At 37.0% G+C, this 12,115-nt stretch overlaps 1 protein-coding gene across 2 annotated transcripts in view; it reads right to left on the bottom strand.

The window, feature by feature from the left end:
• igsf21a (immunoglobin superfamily, member 21a) overlaps window positions 1-11,706 on the bottom strand; it is a 247,120-nt gene extending 235,414 nt beyond the window's left edge. The window contains exon 1 of one of the 2 annotated variants that reach the window (XM_082155028.1): window positions 11,145-11,706. In XM_082155028.1, the coding sequence (XP_082011154.1) occupies window positions 11,145-11,283 (139 nt within the window). In that variant the 5' untranslated portion in view covers window positions 11,284-11,706. The remainder of the gene's footprint in view (window positions 1-11,144) is intronic. The other variant, XM_082155029.1, reaches the window with a different exon arrangement.
• Window positions 11,707-12,115: the final 409 nt, after the last annotated feature.

Genomic DNA, 12,115 nt, shown 5'->3' with positions numbered 1-12,115 from the left:
ATTAGTGAAAACATGTTTTTATAGAAATATATAAGAAATGTGTAAATAAAAGAAAAAAGGTTGAGCCAAACTAGGCTTTTCAAATAATTTCAGAAATATTTAAATATGAACAGGTTTTTTTCAAAAGATTTTATTACAAATAATACATAAATATATAAATAAAATATTCATATTATTATTTTGTGCATTTTTTTAACAGTTTAAAAAATCCTGACAAAAATGAGCATCATATCATGGTGTCACAGAGTCAACAACATCGATAGCACCAGAGCTCTACACTCCACCAACTCGTTCCCAGTCACCAGAGTACTAATCATCTGTCACCAATCTTCACTGATCATCACCCAGCACTATATAACACTTACCAATGCAGTTCACCATTGTCTAGTCTCGTCGTTCCCTCAAAGAACACTTACCTGCACGATACCTACACGATACCTACCAGAACGATTTGTCTTCAGTCTGCTTCCTTCATCCGTCTTTACATGTGTGAATCCTGTTTCATGACACATGGTGTGGCAGAGTTGAAAATGAAACAATCATGCAAAAGCAATTCAGAAAAGCTTTCATTCTTGTTTGGTTAATTGCAATAAACTGGTGTTTGATTATTACACAGGCTTGGAAAAGGGAATGATCACTCTTCAAGCAAAAATAGAGAGATGGAAGAGCAATAACTGCCCTGTCAACAGAACAAAAGCAAATGTAATGATAAAGGCCAGCATACTGTGAACACAACATGTACAAAATCTAAAGCCAGAAAGATTTTATTCTTCTAAAATTGGCCAATCACTTGCAGTCCATTGCTTTTACTGTAAAGACTGAAAATCTTCAATAGAAACCGCAATTTGCAAGATCGTTTTATGTTTGTGCTGTTGTCACTCCTGTATTAATACAAGGGTTTCGGGGCATTCAGAGTCACTGTAGAGGGTGTGGATGTGTCTCCACGAACCTGAATTCAGAGAGAAAAACCCACATGGTATCTAGCAAATCATATGTAGCATAAAGAAACTGTTCATTTAAATATATAAACCATAAATCATGAAAACCCTAATGATTTCCCTTTTTTCTTGTCTAATCATTAAATGCAAGTAGAGATTGAGGCACCATGCCAATGGCCAATGATTGGTAGACAAAAGTTGGCACATTCTTCTTCCCTGCCAATATCTATTCTCACTTCCTCTGAGTCGAGCCCAGCTGTCACAGGCAGACCGAAACAGAGAGAGGAAAGCCTCAGATCAGCTCACGGATCACAATCCTTAAATTCTCACCACCTTAACTTGGTGAGATGGGAGTCAAGAAAAAGAGCTGTTTCTTACGCTTTCTAATGTAGCAACCTAGAGCTTTAAAGTGCCTCTATTACGCTTTTTCGGGTATTACGTTTTTTATGTAGTGTGTATGTGACTGTCAAAGGTCTGCAAAGTTTCAAAGATCAAAATGCACGATAAATGGGAGTTATTGTCTCCCAAAGGAAAGAAATGATTCTGGGCTGCCTGAAACGAGTCATCAGTAATTCCGGCCTTACTCGAACCTACGTTTGTAAAGAATTTGCATAATGCCTGCCTATGGTCTTCATTGGCTGCCAGTGATCAATCTACTTTAACCCGCCCTCAAACACTGTGGTTTTAGCTGAGGCCTGGAGGACTTTGGTTTGTGTTGTCGAAATGTCGAAAATATATATATACATGTATATATTTTTTGCACTGTGAAAGCAAATCCACTTTGCACGCATTTTCAAAGGATGACAACTCAGGCCATCTTTACCGTTCTTAACACTGTGTGTACAAGTGCCAAGAAACCCTCCTGAGCTGAAATTCAAATATGGTAATGAGCGTTTTGTTTTCGACACTGTAAACAGTTGACCAATCACAACAGACTGGGCCATCTGACCAATCAGAGCAGAGTTGGCTCTCAAAAAGGAGTTTAGAGAGACTGAATCCTTGATCGAACCGTTTCAGACACTGTGAGGAAAGAGGTGATGCTGCAATCTATATACTATTGTGAAAAAATAAAGTTTTTTTTTTTTTTTTTACCTTGAATATCTTAACATATTGGATCTAATTGTTCTTGTGCTCTTAAAAAAGAAGACGATTATACATATTTTAAGGGTCACTAACAAAGTGCTCAAAAGATAAAGTGGTGAACACAAGCCAAAAGAATATCATTAATATTAACAGTTGGAAGCAGTTGCATGGGTCAATACATAGAGAACAAGGCCTGTTTAGATGAGAATGGTGGAAAAACAAGAGGCCACAGTGGGTGCTTGTGATAAAACGCAGCACCATTCTTCCTTTATTTTAAGGTTAATGTGGCCTTTAATTACGGCTCCACTTCCAGTTCTGTGAATTCAGGGTCAGATCAGGTGGTCATGGAAATCTATTGAGATGCTGTGACATCCTATACTGTACATGGCCATCAAATGTAGGACTTTTTATGATATGTCCGGGTTCAGAACAATCCCCTTGAGATTAAAGTGCCCCAATTATACGACTTTAAAAGTTCCTAATTTTGTTTTGGAGGTCTCCTAAAATTTTGTTTATATTTGTTACAATTCTGTTAATAAGTTCCAGGAACTACAGTATGTGTTCTTGAAGTTCTCATTCACTGGGCAGCACAGCTTGAATGATCTTCACAAGTACGGAGATAAAAGGAAAAGTAATCTTGAAAACACTGTGAAGAACATCAGTCAGTAAATGTCTATGAGTTTGTGCCAGTGCTGCGTCCACTCCTGCAACAGAGGGACTTCCAAGCAAGATTAGAATCAAGATTATTAGAGGTTCATTACTGAGAAGCTCAAGTCTGAACTTTGACCTCCCGGGGATTAAAATCAATATACAGCACAATAACCTTGAGAAATCGATGCATAAACTCCTTTTACACCTTATTAAGAGCAAGGGGGAGACTAAGACGCAAGTCATTTGGACAGATTTTTAAATAATTATATCATAGTGTGAAAACAACAATCCGTACAATGGCACAAAAAAGTGAATTTAGTGAAATAAATGACAAAGTACAAGGACAAGAAAAATATATATGAGGCATGCAGCATCCTGAATCTGTGGCAAGGGAAATGCCACAGATTCCACTGCAGGTGGAATTTAAAGGAGTGTGTGAATCTTTGCCGGGGGAAGCCAGTGACACTGCTGGAGAACAATGCATATTACTGCAAAATGTCACAGACATGTTACTATAGTCTATATGTTGGATTATCCAGAATATCCAACCATTTTCTAAACCGCAATGTAGGGATGATGGAGTCTATCCCAACATCTTGGGCCAGTCTGTCGCAGCACTTACACATTGCCTTCACACTCTCACTAACAGACAATTTAGTGTCTAAAATTCACCGATCCTGCATGTCTTTCGACTGTAGGGGAAACTAAATCTCCATCATAAATGAACATTAAGCACTAAACAGCCATTTCATTTGCTCACAAAAACATAAAATAACATTTAATTCCAACATTTACTGCTAAAATCTAGGAGATGTAGAGTTTGCATGTTACTAAGCTTGAAACTACGGATGCAAATCCCAGCCGGGACTCGGACCAGCATCTTAAATGCTACCAACTGAGCCACCATGTTGCACGGGACACAATATTGTATCCTCAAATTTTTTATTTAGTCACAATACAGAACGATTAATCCCACTGTGGTTTCATTCAAATGCCAAAGTGGGATCCTATAGAGTGTGGATTTTAACAATGCCAAGGTCATGGGTTCAATTTCCAAGAAATGCACAAGGCGACTGTGTTGTTACCTCGCTTTGGCTGCATCTTGGATATAAAGCTGCACTTGAACACACCGCAAAGACTACAGCTGACTGCCAATGACATGTGTTCTGTGCCTGTGTGTAAGGAAATAACTGTCTATATCAGCAGGTATCAATAGTCTACATTAGTCATTTAAAAAGAGAAACCAAAACTAGGACTGCAGATATACAAACCGTTAATAAAGAAGCACTTGCTTGCCATTTTGAATATCACTCATGTTGATCACTTTCTTCATTCCAGGAGGCTCATGTTGTTATGAAAATATTCACATTTTGGAATGCTCAGATATGGCATAAAATTAGAATAGCCTTCTGTCTGTGTTGTGTTGACTTCTGTGCTTGTTTTTATTCTCATGCACTGACTCGTTAGCAAAACTGAACAGCCAATCAGAGTGATCTCTCACAGACAGCCCTGATGCAGATTCAACATACTGCCACTGGCTTGTGGAACACACTGCAAAAACTAGCCCGACCGACGCCCACCAACAGCCCAATGGTGCTATTGCCTTATTGAATCCCTGCAGTGATGCTGTGCTGTATATATTATTATGGAAAATATTAACTCAATCAGCTAATCTGATGTCGCAGCCATATCATGTACAGCCATAAAACACATCTTAATTATTATTATTTTTTTTTGTCTGTATGTATGTCATGATGAGAGCCCTTCATAACATGATTCAGCTGAAGAGATGCACATCCTTTGCATTAGAGACTTGATGATGAGCTCAGAGGAGATGGGTGAAGAGCTTCAGATTGCTTCTACTCTCTGCAATTGTCTGCAATTAAAAGCATTTATTTACCCAACCACTTATCAAAAGAGGAGACAGGAAACACTGCTGCCCCTGAACCGACCGTGGAGCATTGAGCCTCTCGCCAAAACAAAATTCCCCCAAGAAATTAACTTTATTAAATTGTAAAAAAAAAATTACGATTAACATTTAATACTTTTAATTGTAGCCTATACATTATAATGATTGAAATCACAACAATAATTATATATTATGGTAAAAGTTTATAATAAGCTTCTATTGGTTAACATTAGTTAATGCTTTCCTGTAGCTCAGTGGTAAGAGCATTGTGTTAACAACGCAAAGTTGTGGGTTCGATCCCAGGGGATTGCACATACCTATGTATAAATGTATAGGATAATGCAATGTAAGTCGCTTAAAGCGTCTGCCAAATGCATAAATGTAATGCATAAAGTAACTTAATGAGCAATGCTTTTGTTACAGTAGTATTCTTTTTTTCAAGGTTAGTTAATAAAAATACAGCTGATCATTGTTAGTTCATGTTAGCTCAGGTCCATTAAATAATATTAACAGATACAACTTAACATTAGAAGAATGTTTGTAACCACACAGGTCTGGAGCACCATTGACTTCCAAAGTATGGGGAAGTTGCCCCACAACTGTTTGGTAACAAACATTCTTCAAAATATCTTCCTTTGTGTTCAGTAGTGGAAAGAAATTCATCCAAGTTTGGAACAACTTTAAGTAAACAATGACAGAATTTTCATTTTGGGGTGAACTATCCCTTTAACTATAATGCTTTAGAAATAGTTATAATTTTTAGTTCAACTAATGTAGTTAACTAATGTTAACAAATGAAACAATTTTGTAAAGTGTTACCTATGATTTTATTTCATAATTATATAAATTTATAATATACATACAGTAAACTCTACAATAGAGATATGACACATGTTAAATGAAATATAAAAAAATTATTGGGACAGTAGTCCTAGTTATTAGTCCTAAATGTGATCGAAGGCCAGTGAAACTTTTTCTAAACGAAATTACAATTTCCTTCCCATTCATAGTTTTGAATTTGAATTTCAAAAATTTCCTATTATGTTTCAAATAAAGCTGGATTGAAATGTAAGTGTCACAGGGGTCATCTGGTCCGCCACTCACCTTGACTTTTTGAGAAACGGAGGCAGCTAGATTAATTAAATCTCAATTCATTTGACTGTAGTTTCAAAACATCTATCCCAGAGTTGACAATAGCTTTGTCTGCAAACTAGAAATTGTCAAAGGTAATCAATTTTCAGCACAGGGCTGCCAAATCCACAGCTCAGCGCATAACCATGTAATCATTTAATTTATGCTTGCAAAAACAAAAGACAAAGCTGCCCAACTTGAGCAAATTTCCATGTCAAAGGACAGGCATGCCAGTAAAGATCACCCCAGCCTGCTCATTAATCAGAATCATTTTCGCAGGTGCACAGATACGAGCATCCAAACACAAATAAACATTGCAATGCTATTAGTTAACAGCTCTGAAGTCTGCACCTAGTATATTCAATTCTAATGAATGGTTCTGATGAGAATATAGCTGAAATTAATCCCTTTAACTGTCCTCTGATCATGAAATGAATTTATAGTGTTTTCTGTGGTTGCACCGAACATGCCAATCCAACTTTTTCCATTGGTTATCAGAAAGGAGAGTTGTTCCCTTTACCCTGCCTCCCTTCATCCATTATAAACATACACACATAAGTGCAGTACTGTATGTACAGTATTGATGAACTATGCTACCCTTCTGTAAACAAGTATTTTTACAAGCACAGCCACATTGCAGTTTATTCTATAAGTGCTCTTCTATTCTTCCCCTTCTGACGGAAGCCCTTGAAGCTTTTTACACAATACAGTGACCTGCTTACACCAGTAAGTTGGAGAACACAGTTTGCAGAAAGCATTATGTTCTTTGTATGACATGGAGTGTGGGAAGGGAACACAGCCGGTATGGTACAACCGTCAATATTCATATGGATTATGGTTGTTTTCATTTGCTGTTAAGACATGGCAGCATTGGCTTGGGAAGCCCTGAGCTCTGTTGCATTTACAACGCGAACAGCAAAAGCAGGAACAACAGAACATTCATTAATATTACCATGAACTGCACAGACTCGAAAACAATATGCAAAATTGTTAACATGACATTGGCTGAAAAGGAAAATTGTCAATTTTGGTTCTAAATGTCTAAATGTCAGCAGCCAAGAATTCATTACACAAATATTTATCTTTGCTGCAAAGTGAACCTGTATTTACATCTACACGTTTGATGTCAAGATATCTACTCAAATGCACTTTTTTAAAACAGTGACAGATTAATTGGAGACAATTTCCCCCGAACATTTTAGTTGAGTTAGACACAATTGGACATCAACAGCAAAATGATATGGGAAGCATTGCCTCCTGTTTTTAGTTTCTATTGATTTTGCTATGTTAAAGGGTTAGTTCACCCCAAAAAATGTATTCTGTCATCAATTACTCACCCTTACATCATTCCATCGATCATGTCTCTTCAGAAGACTTGGATTGAACCGCTTGATTCATATGGATTTATTTTACAATCTCTTTACGGATGTTTTGAACCATCAGAGCTTTGGGTGAACAGACTTTAAATGTGGGGACACTGGTACAGAAATCTCACAGATTTCATAAAAAAATTACTTTATTTGTGATCTGAAGATGAATGCAAGTCATGGGTTTGGAACGACGAGAGTGAGTAATTGATGACAGCATTTTCATTTTTGGGTGAACTAATCCTTAAATTTTTTTTATTTCTTATATGGTTAGTTGTTTTATGTATGTATGTATGTATGTATGTATGTATGTATTTATGTATTCATTTATTCATTCATGCATTCATTCATTCATTCATTCATTCATTCATTCATTCATTCATTCATTCATTCATTCATTCATTCATTCATTCATTCATTCATTCATTCATTCATTCATTCATTCATTCATTTGCCACTTATAACAGCATTCCTGTTGCTCAAACAGTAGATCATAACACTAGCAACGACAAGCTCTTGGGTTCAATTCCCTTGGAAAGCATGAGCTGATAAAATGTATACAGTGAGTGCAATTTAAGATGCTTCTTCTAAATGCATAAAAGTAACTAAAACAGACCTGTGACCAATTTTTACTGCTCCACGAACCACCAGTTGAGAACGGCTGCTCTATGAACCTCTAACATGTGGATGATGAAACTGTTGAAAGAGAAGACTCACTACACTCAGTTCTGGCTAAAAGAGATCAGCATTTGAATGTACTTGCTTTGATGTTTCATCATCAAAAGACATTATCAGATCAAAATGAAATTGATGTATCATATTTTTGTACTGTAACTGCATGATCAGATGAAATGCTCCTTTGTAACATCTAAAAATTCAAAGCAGTTGATTCAGATTCATCTCAATTCAACCCAATGCAACTGAACTGAGACTAAAAAGTAAGTGTGCATTTAAACTGTTAGCATAAAGAGAACTCATTTGAATTCTTCATTTGGAAGATTCAAGTTTGTATTGGGTGACAAAGAAGCTCCTGAAGGTCACATTTATGTCTTCTAAAGGAGGCAGGAAATCAAAGAGTGATTATTGAAGACTAAAGCAGGAATTGCCAACACCTGTCTCTGACTGCAGCTAGTGCACTTGATCAAGATGGATCTGTTAGGGAAGAAGTCTCTTAAGAAGGGGAAATGGAGGAATCCACATGGGGGGTTGAATGGCTCAGTTGTGGAGAGCCTGCACTGCCCTGAGCTCTGAGGGGTGTTGAGGTTGATGTTGTGGGTCAGTCCTGGAGTTAAAGGTCATTAGGAGTAACAGCACCTCCAGACAAGCTATATTTCTAGAAGATTTTTCCAAAGTATGAGGTAGTCGTAATGTCAGTAGGGCAAAAAATCTCCTAGATGAAAGATGGGTTCATTTTTTAAAGGATGAAATGTTGTCTTTAACTATTAAAAGAAACAGAAAGGGAAGTTATTCGTGATTTTGAATCTTCATGTACAATCAGTACTCCTCATCTACTGAAAGAGATCATAGTTGAGGATTTGCATAAAAGATAATATTTTGGTAGTGTTTCCAAGATTTAAAGGGGATAGTTTACCAAAAATGCATAATCGAGATAAAAGAAATTCAAACAGGTTTTGAACAGTGTTAATTTAGTGTCATTGTTACTATTATTGTTTTTATTCATATTTTGAATTCATTTTTATTTTCCTATTTCTTATTTTCATTTTAGTTTGGCTTGGTTAAGTAATAACCCTAGTTTCGAACAACATGACAGTAAATAAAATGATATAAATCATTTGTATCAGCTAATTGAATGACAGCATAAGATTGCAAAGCTATGCATTTGTCAGTCCTTATTTTATTGCTCTCATCGAAAACGCTGATCACAAAATTATGTGCAAAATTGTACACCAGCCAGGCAGCAGGACTCTGAAATGATGATGAAATGAAACAGGTGGATGACAATGGCACTCGACCCATAAAAACCATCTCCTGTCCATTAATTGTGGCTGTAGACTGTCCATACCGCAGTTTGTGACCACAACCTCAGCTGAACTTTGTGACCTGATGGTTTCTGCAATAATAAATGATTCTCTCTGTCTCTCGCTCACTCACGAGACTGCATTATGCTCCGGTGGCCTGTATTAAAATATGGGACACGCCAAACACCAGTGCAGTCAGAAATTATGAATGATCACTTCACTCTGTAAGGCATTATTTGCGGGACATCGTAGGTGTTATATCACTGACTTTGTCTTGATTTAAATTTCTTTGTAGGGTTTTTGCATGAGGACATGTAATCTTCCAGTACAGAGAGAATGAAAACAGCTGGGTGGGAGTGAAGATGAGTATTGTAAACGTGCCAGATGTCGCCCAGAGATTAGAACCATCACACATCAATCATCAAGTAACTGGGGATTTCAACCTTTACAGACCCAGGGACACCCCATACAGACTTTCAGTCAACTCAGGGACCGCAATAGACAAATTCACAGCATATCACAATGGTTCAAACAGTGCCTATAATTTTTTACATGTTTAAAATGTTTATTACATTTTTTTTTTTTTTTTACTGTTTGCAAGAGATCACTGTCAGCAATGAAACATGCCATCAACACAGCAGTAACACTTGTCTCAGTATATGAATATTCCTCCAGGTATCAGGCTGTTACAACATACAGTACATGGTCTGTGCATTTTGTAAATCGAGGCATAGAAAGATTGGGGGGTGGAAGAACATCTTGGTTCAGAGTCAAATGAAGGGAAATCTATTCAGTGTGAATTTACAATGTTCCTAGTACTTCCACGGTAGCTTTTTTCTTCTTTTTTTTTTATTTTTGCTGTGAAATGACAATCATGTTTGCAGTTTTACATTAGATTCAACTACAGAAAGTAAGAATACAGTGCAACCAACTGCATTCAGTACTATTAGGCTACATAGGGTCAGTGTGTGAATTATTCAATGACTTTCATGGGGGTTACTTTTCTTAAAGAAAATATTTTAGTAATTTCCAGGACATGTACAACTGTATAACGGTGTCACAGTAGGCTATGTGCAGTTAACCAAATGTCTTCTTTTTTTTTTTTTTATGCATATAAAAAAATACCTGTGTCTGCAGGTTTCGTGTACCGCATTGTAAAGGAAAGAGAACATGCGTTTACTGTTGTCATGGTTACCTTCTCACAATGATTTCAGTTCATGAGCATCAATAGCCCATTCTGACTAACTTGTAATCTAACTTTTTTGGTTACTAGAAATGCTGATGAAACATACTTGTAAAAGGAATATACTTTGGAATTCTACCAACTTAATTTATTAACGTCCAAACCTTATTTATGGGGGTCAAATTCGCTACGAAAAAGAGAAAATAATTAACAAAAAGAATAAGAAAATGGTAAATGACTCCATTATACCATAATACAACACGGTTATTATTTAGCCGAGAGAGAGAGAGAGAGAGAGAGAGAGAGAGAGAGAGAGAGAGAGAGAGAGAGAGAGAGAGAGAGAGAGAGAGAGAGAGAGAGAGAGAGAGAGATTATCCCATGGTTAATGTATGTCTGGGTTCATCTAAAACAAAAAGCCAAATGTGTGCCTCTTTTCACATTTACAATAAAAGTCATCGAATTATGGATAGGCTATGTAATCATGAGATTTGACTATGAAATAATAAATATGGTCAGGGTGAAAGTCAATAGCTCTTGGCACTAATGCTTTCAGCCTCATTTATTCCTGGGCGTCAGAATGTTCAAACGTAGCCTACTGCTGTTTCACAATGTACCGTATGAAAAATGACATTCACCCAGTGTCTGTGCTCTTACCCAGCAAACACTATAGCCCAAAGTACCGCGACTGAAGCCTGGCTATTCTCGGAGAATCCAAACTAAGCGGGGTCTCGCACAAAACGGACAAACTTGATCTAAGTAAATATGAAAGATGTCTCAATATGTGCGTGCAGCGGTTTCTGATGAGAATATGTGTGTGCGGGATTCGAAGCGCTGTGCAGAATGAGTGTTTTCTACTAAAAAGCGCATACGAGTATGATAATACAAAACACAACAATTACTTACCAACAGCTACTTGCAGTAGATCAGCGCACAAGAGAAAACACAAAGACAGGACGGTCATCTTTCCCATATTTTGCAATAAATCCCAAACTCCATTTGCGTTTACATGCTCTCCGGCAGCTCGCTGCGTAATTCCCACCATTCCAAAGGGATGCGATTCCACAAACTGGTCATGATGCTGTCCAAGTGTCGGAGGGAAGATTGAAGTTTAAAACAAATGCGCACTTCAAAAGATATAAGGTTGTTGAATATTAAGTAAAGATTATGAAAAGCGTTGCATTGTGAAATAGTCTCCTCGCGAAGGCAGCAAACAACGTTTACGCACAGACGAGGATTAAAAAAATAGATATGGATTTGGATGAAAATCTCTCTCTCTCTCTTTCTCTCTCTCTTTCTCTCCCTCCCTCCCGAAACAGACACGAACAGAGTCACTCGTGATCACTCGCTTTTTATTTCACACAATTTTCCTTAATCCTACTCTGGCTCCAAACCCTTCCCCTCTAATTCTGTCCACTAAGCCGATTTATTCGTGCTGGATTTTTTCCCCACACTGAAAAGGTTTTGAAAGATCATTATAGGCATACGTGGTGAGATGCCTTACTCTGCATTAACTGCATAGAACCTGGAAAGATCAAGCGCTGGAAATGTTTCTACGAACAGCGTCACCTAGGGTATCTGCAAATGAACCCCACTCAGCATCAGTGAGTTTTCGTGTTCCAGTAAGTTTTCGTTCATGAGGGTCAAATGGGATGTCTGTGAAGATAAAAAAAAAAGGGACAAATTCTTTAAAAAAAAAATCATAGGCTAGGTTATTAGAAATGTAGTCTTTGCATTCATGTGGGTTTCATTTTTTTTTTTTTAAGGCCTGTTCTATACAAATATTTTGATTGAATGACTCTGAAAATGGTAGATACATAATTTAAAAGTACTAAAATGATTATTTCAGACATATTTTTAAAGGTAATCATCACTAC

This window comes from Leuciscus leuciscus (assembly GCF_965113295.1).
Source record: "Leuciscus leuciscus genome assembly, chromosome: 23".
Classification (NCBI taxonomy): Eukaryota; Metazoa; Chordata; class Actinopteri; order Cypriniformes; family Leuciscidae; genus Leuciscus; species Leuciscus leuciscus.
This window is presented reverse-complemented; position numbering and strand designations above follow the sequence as displayed.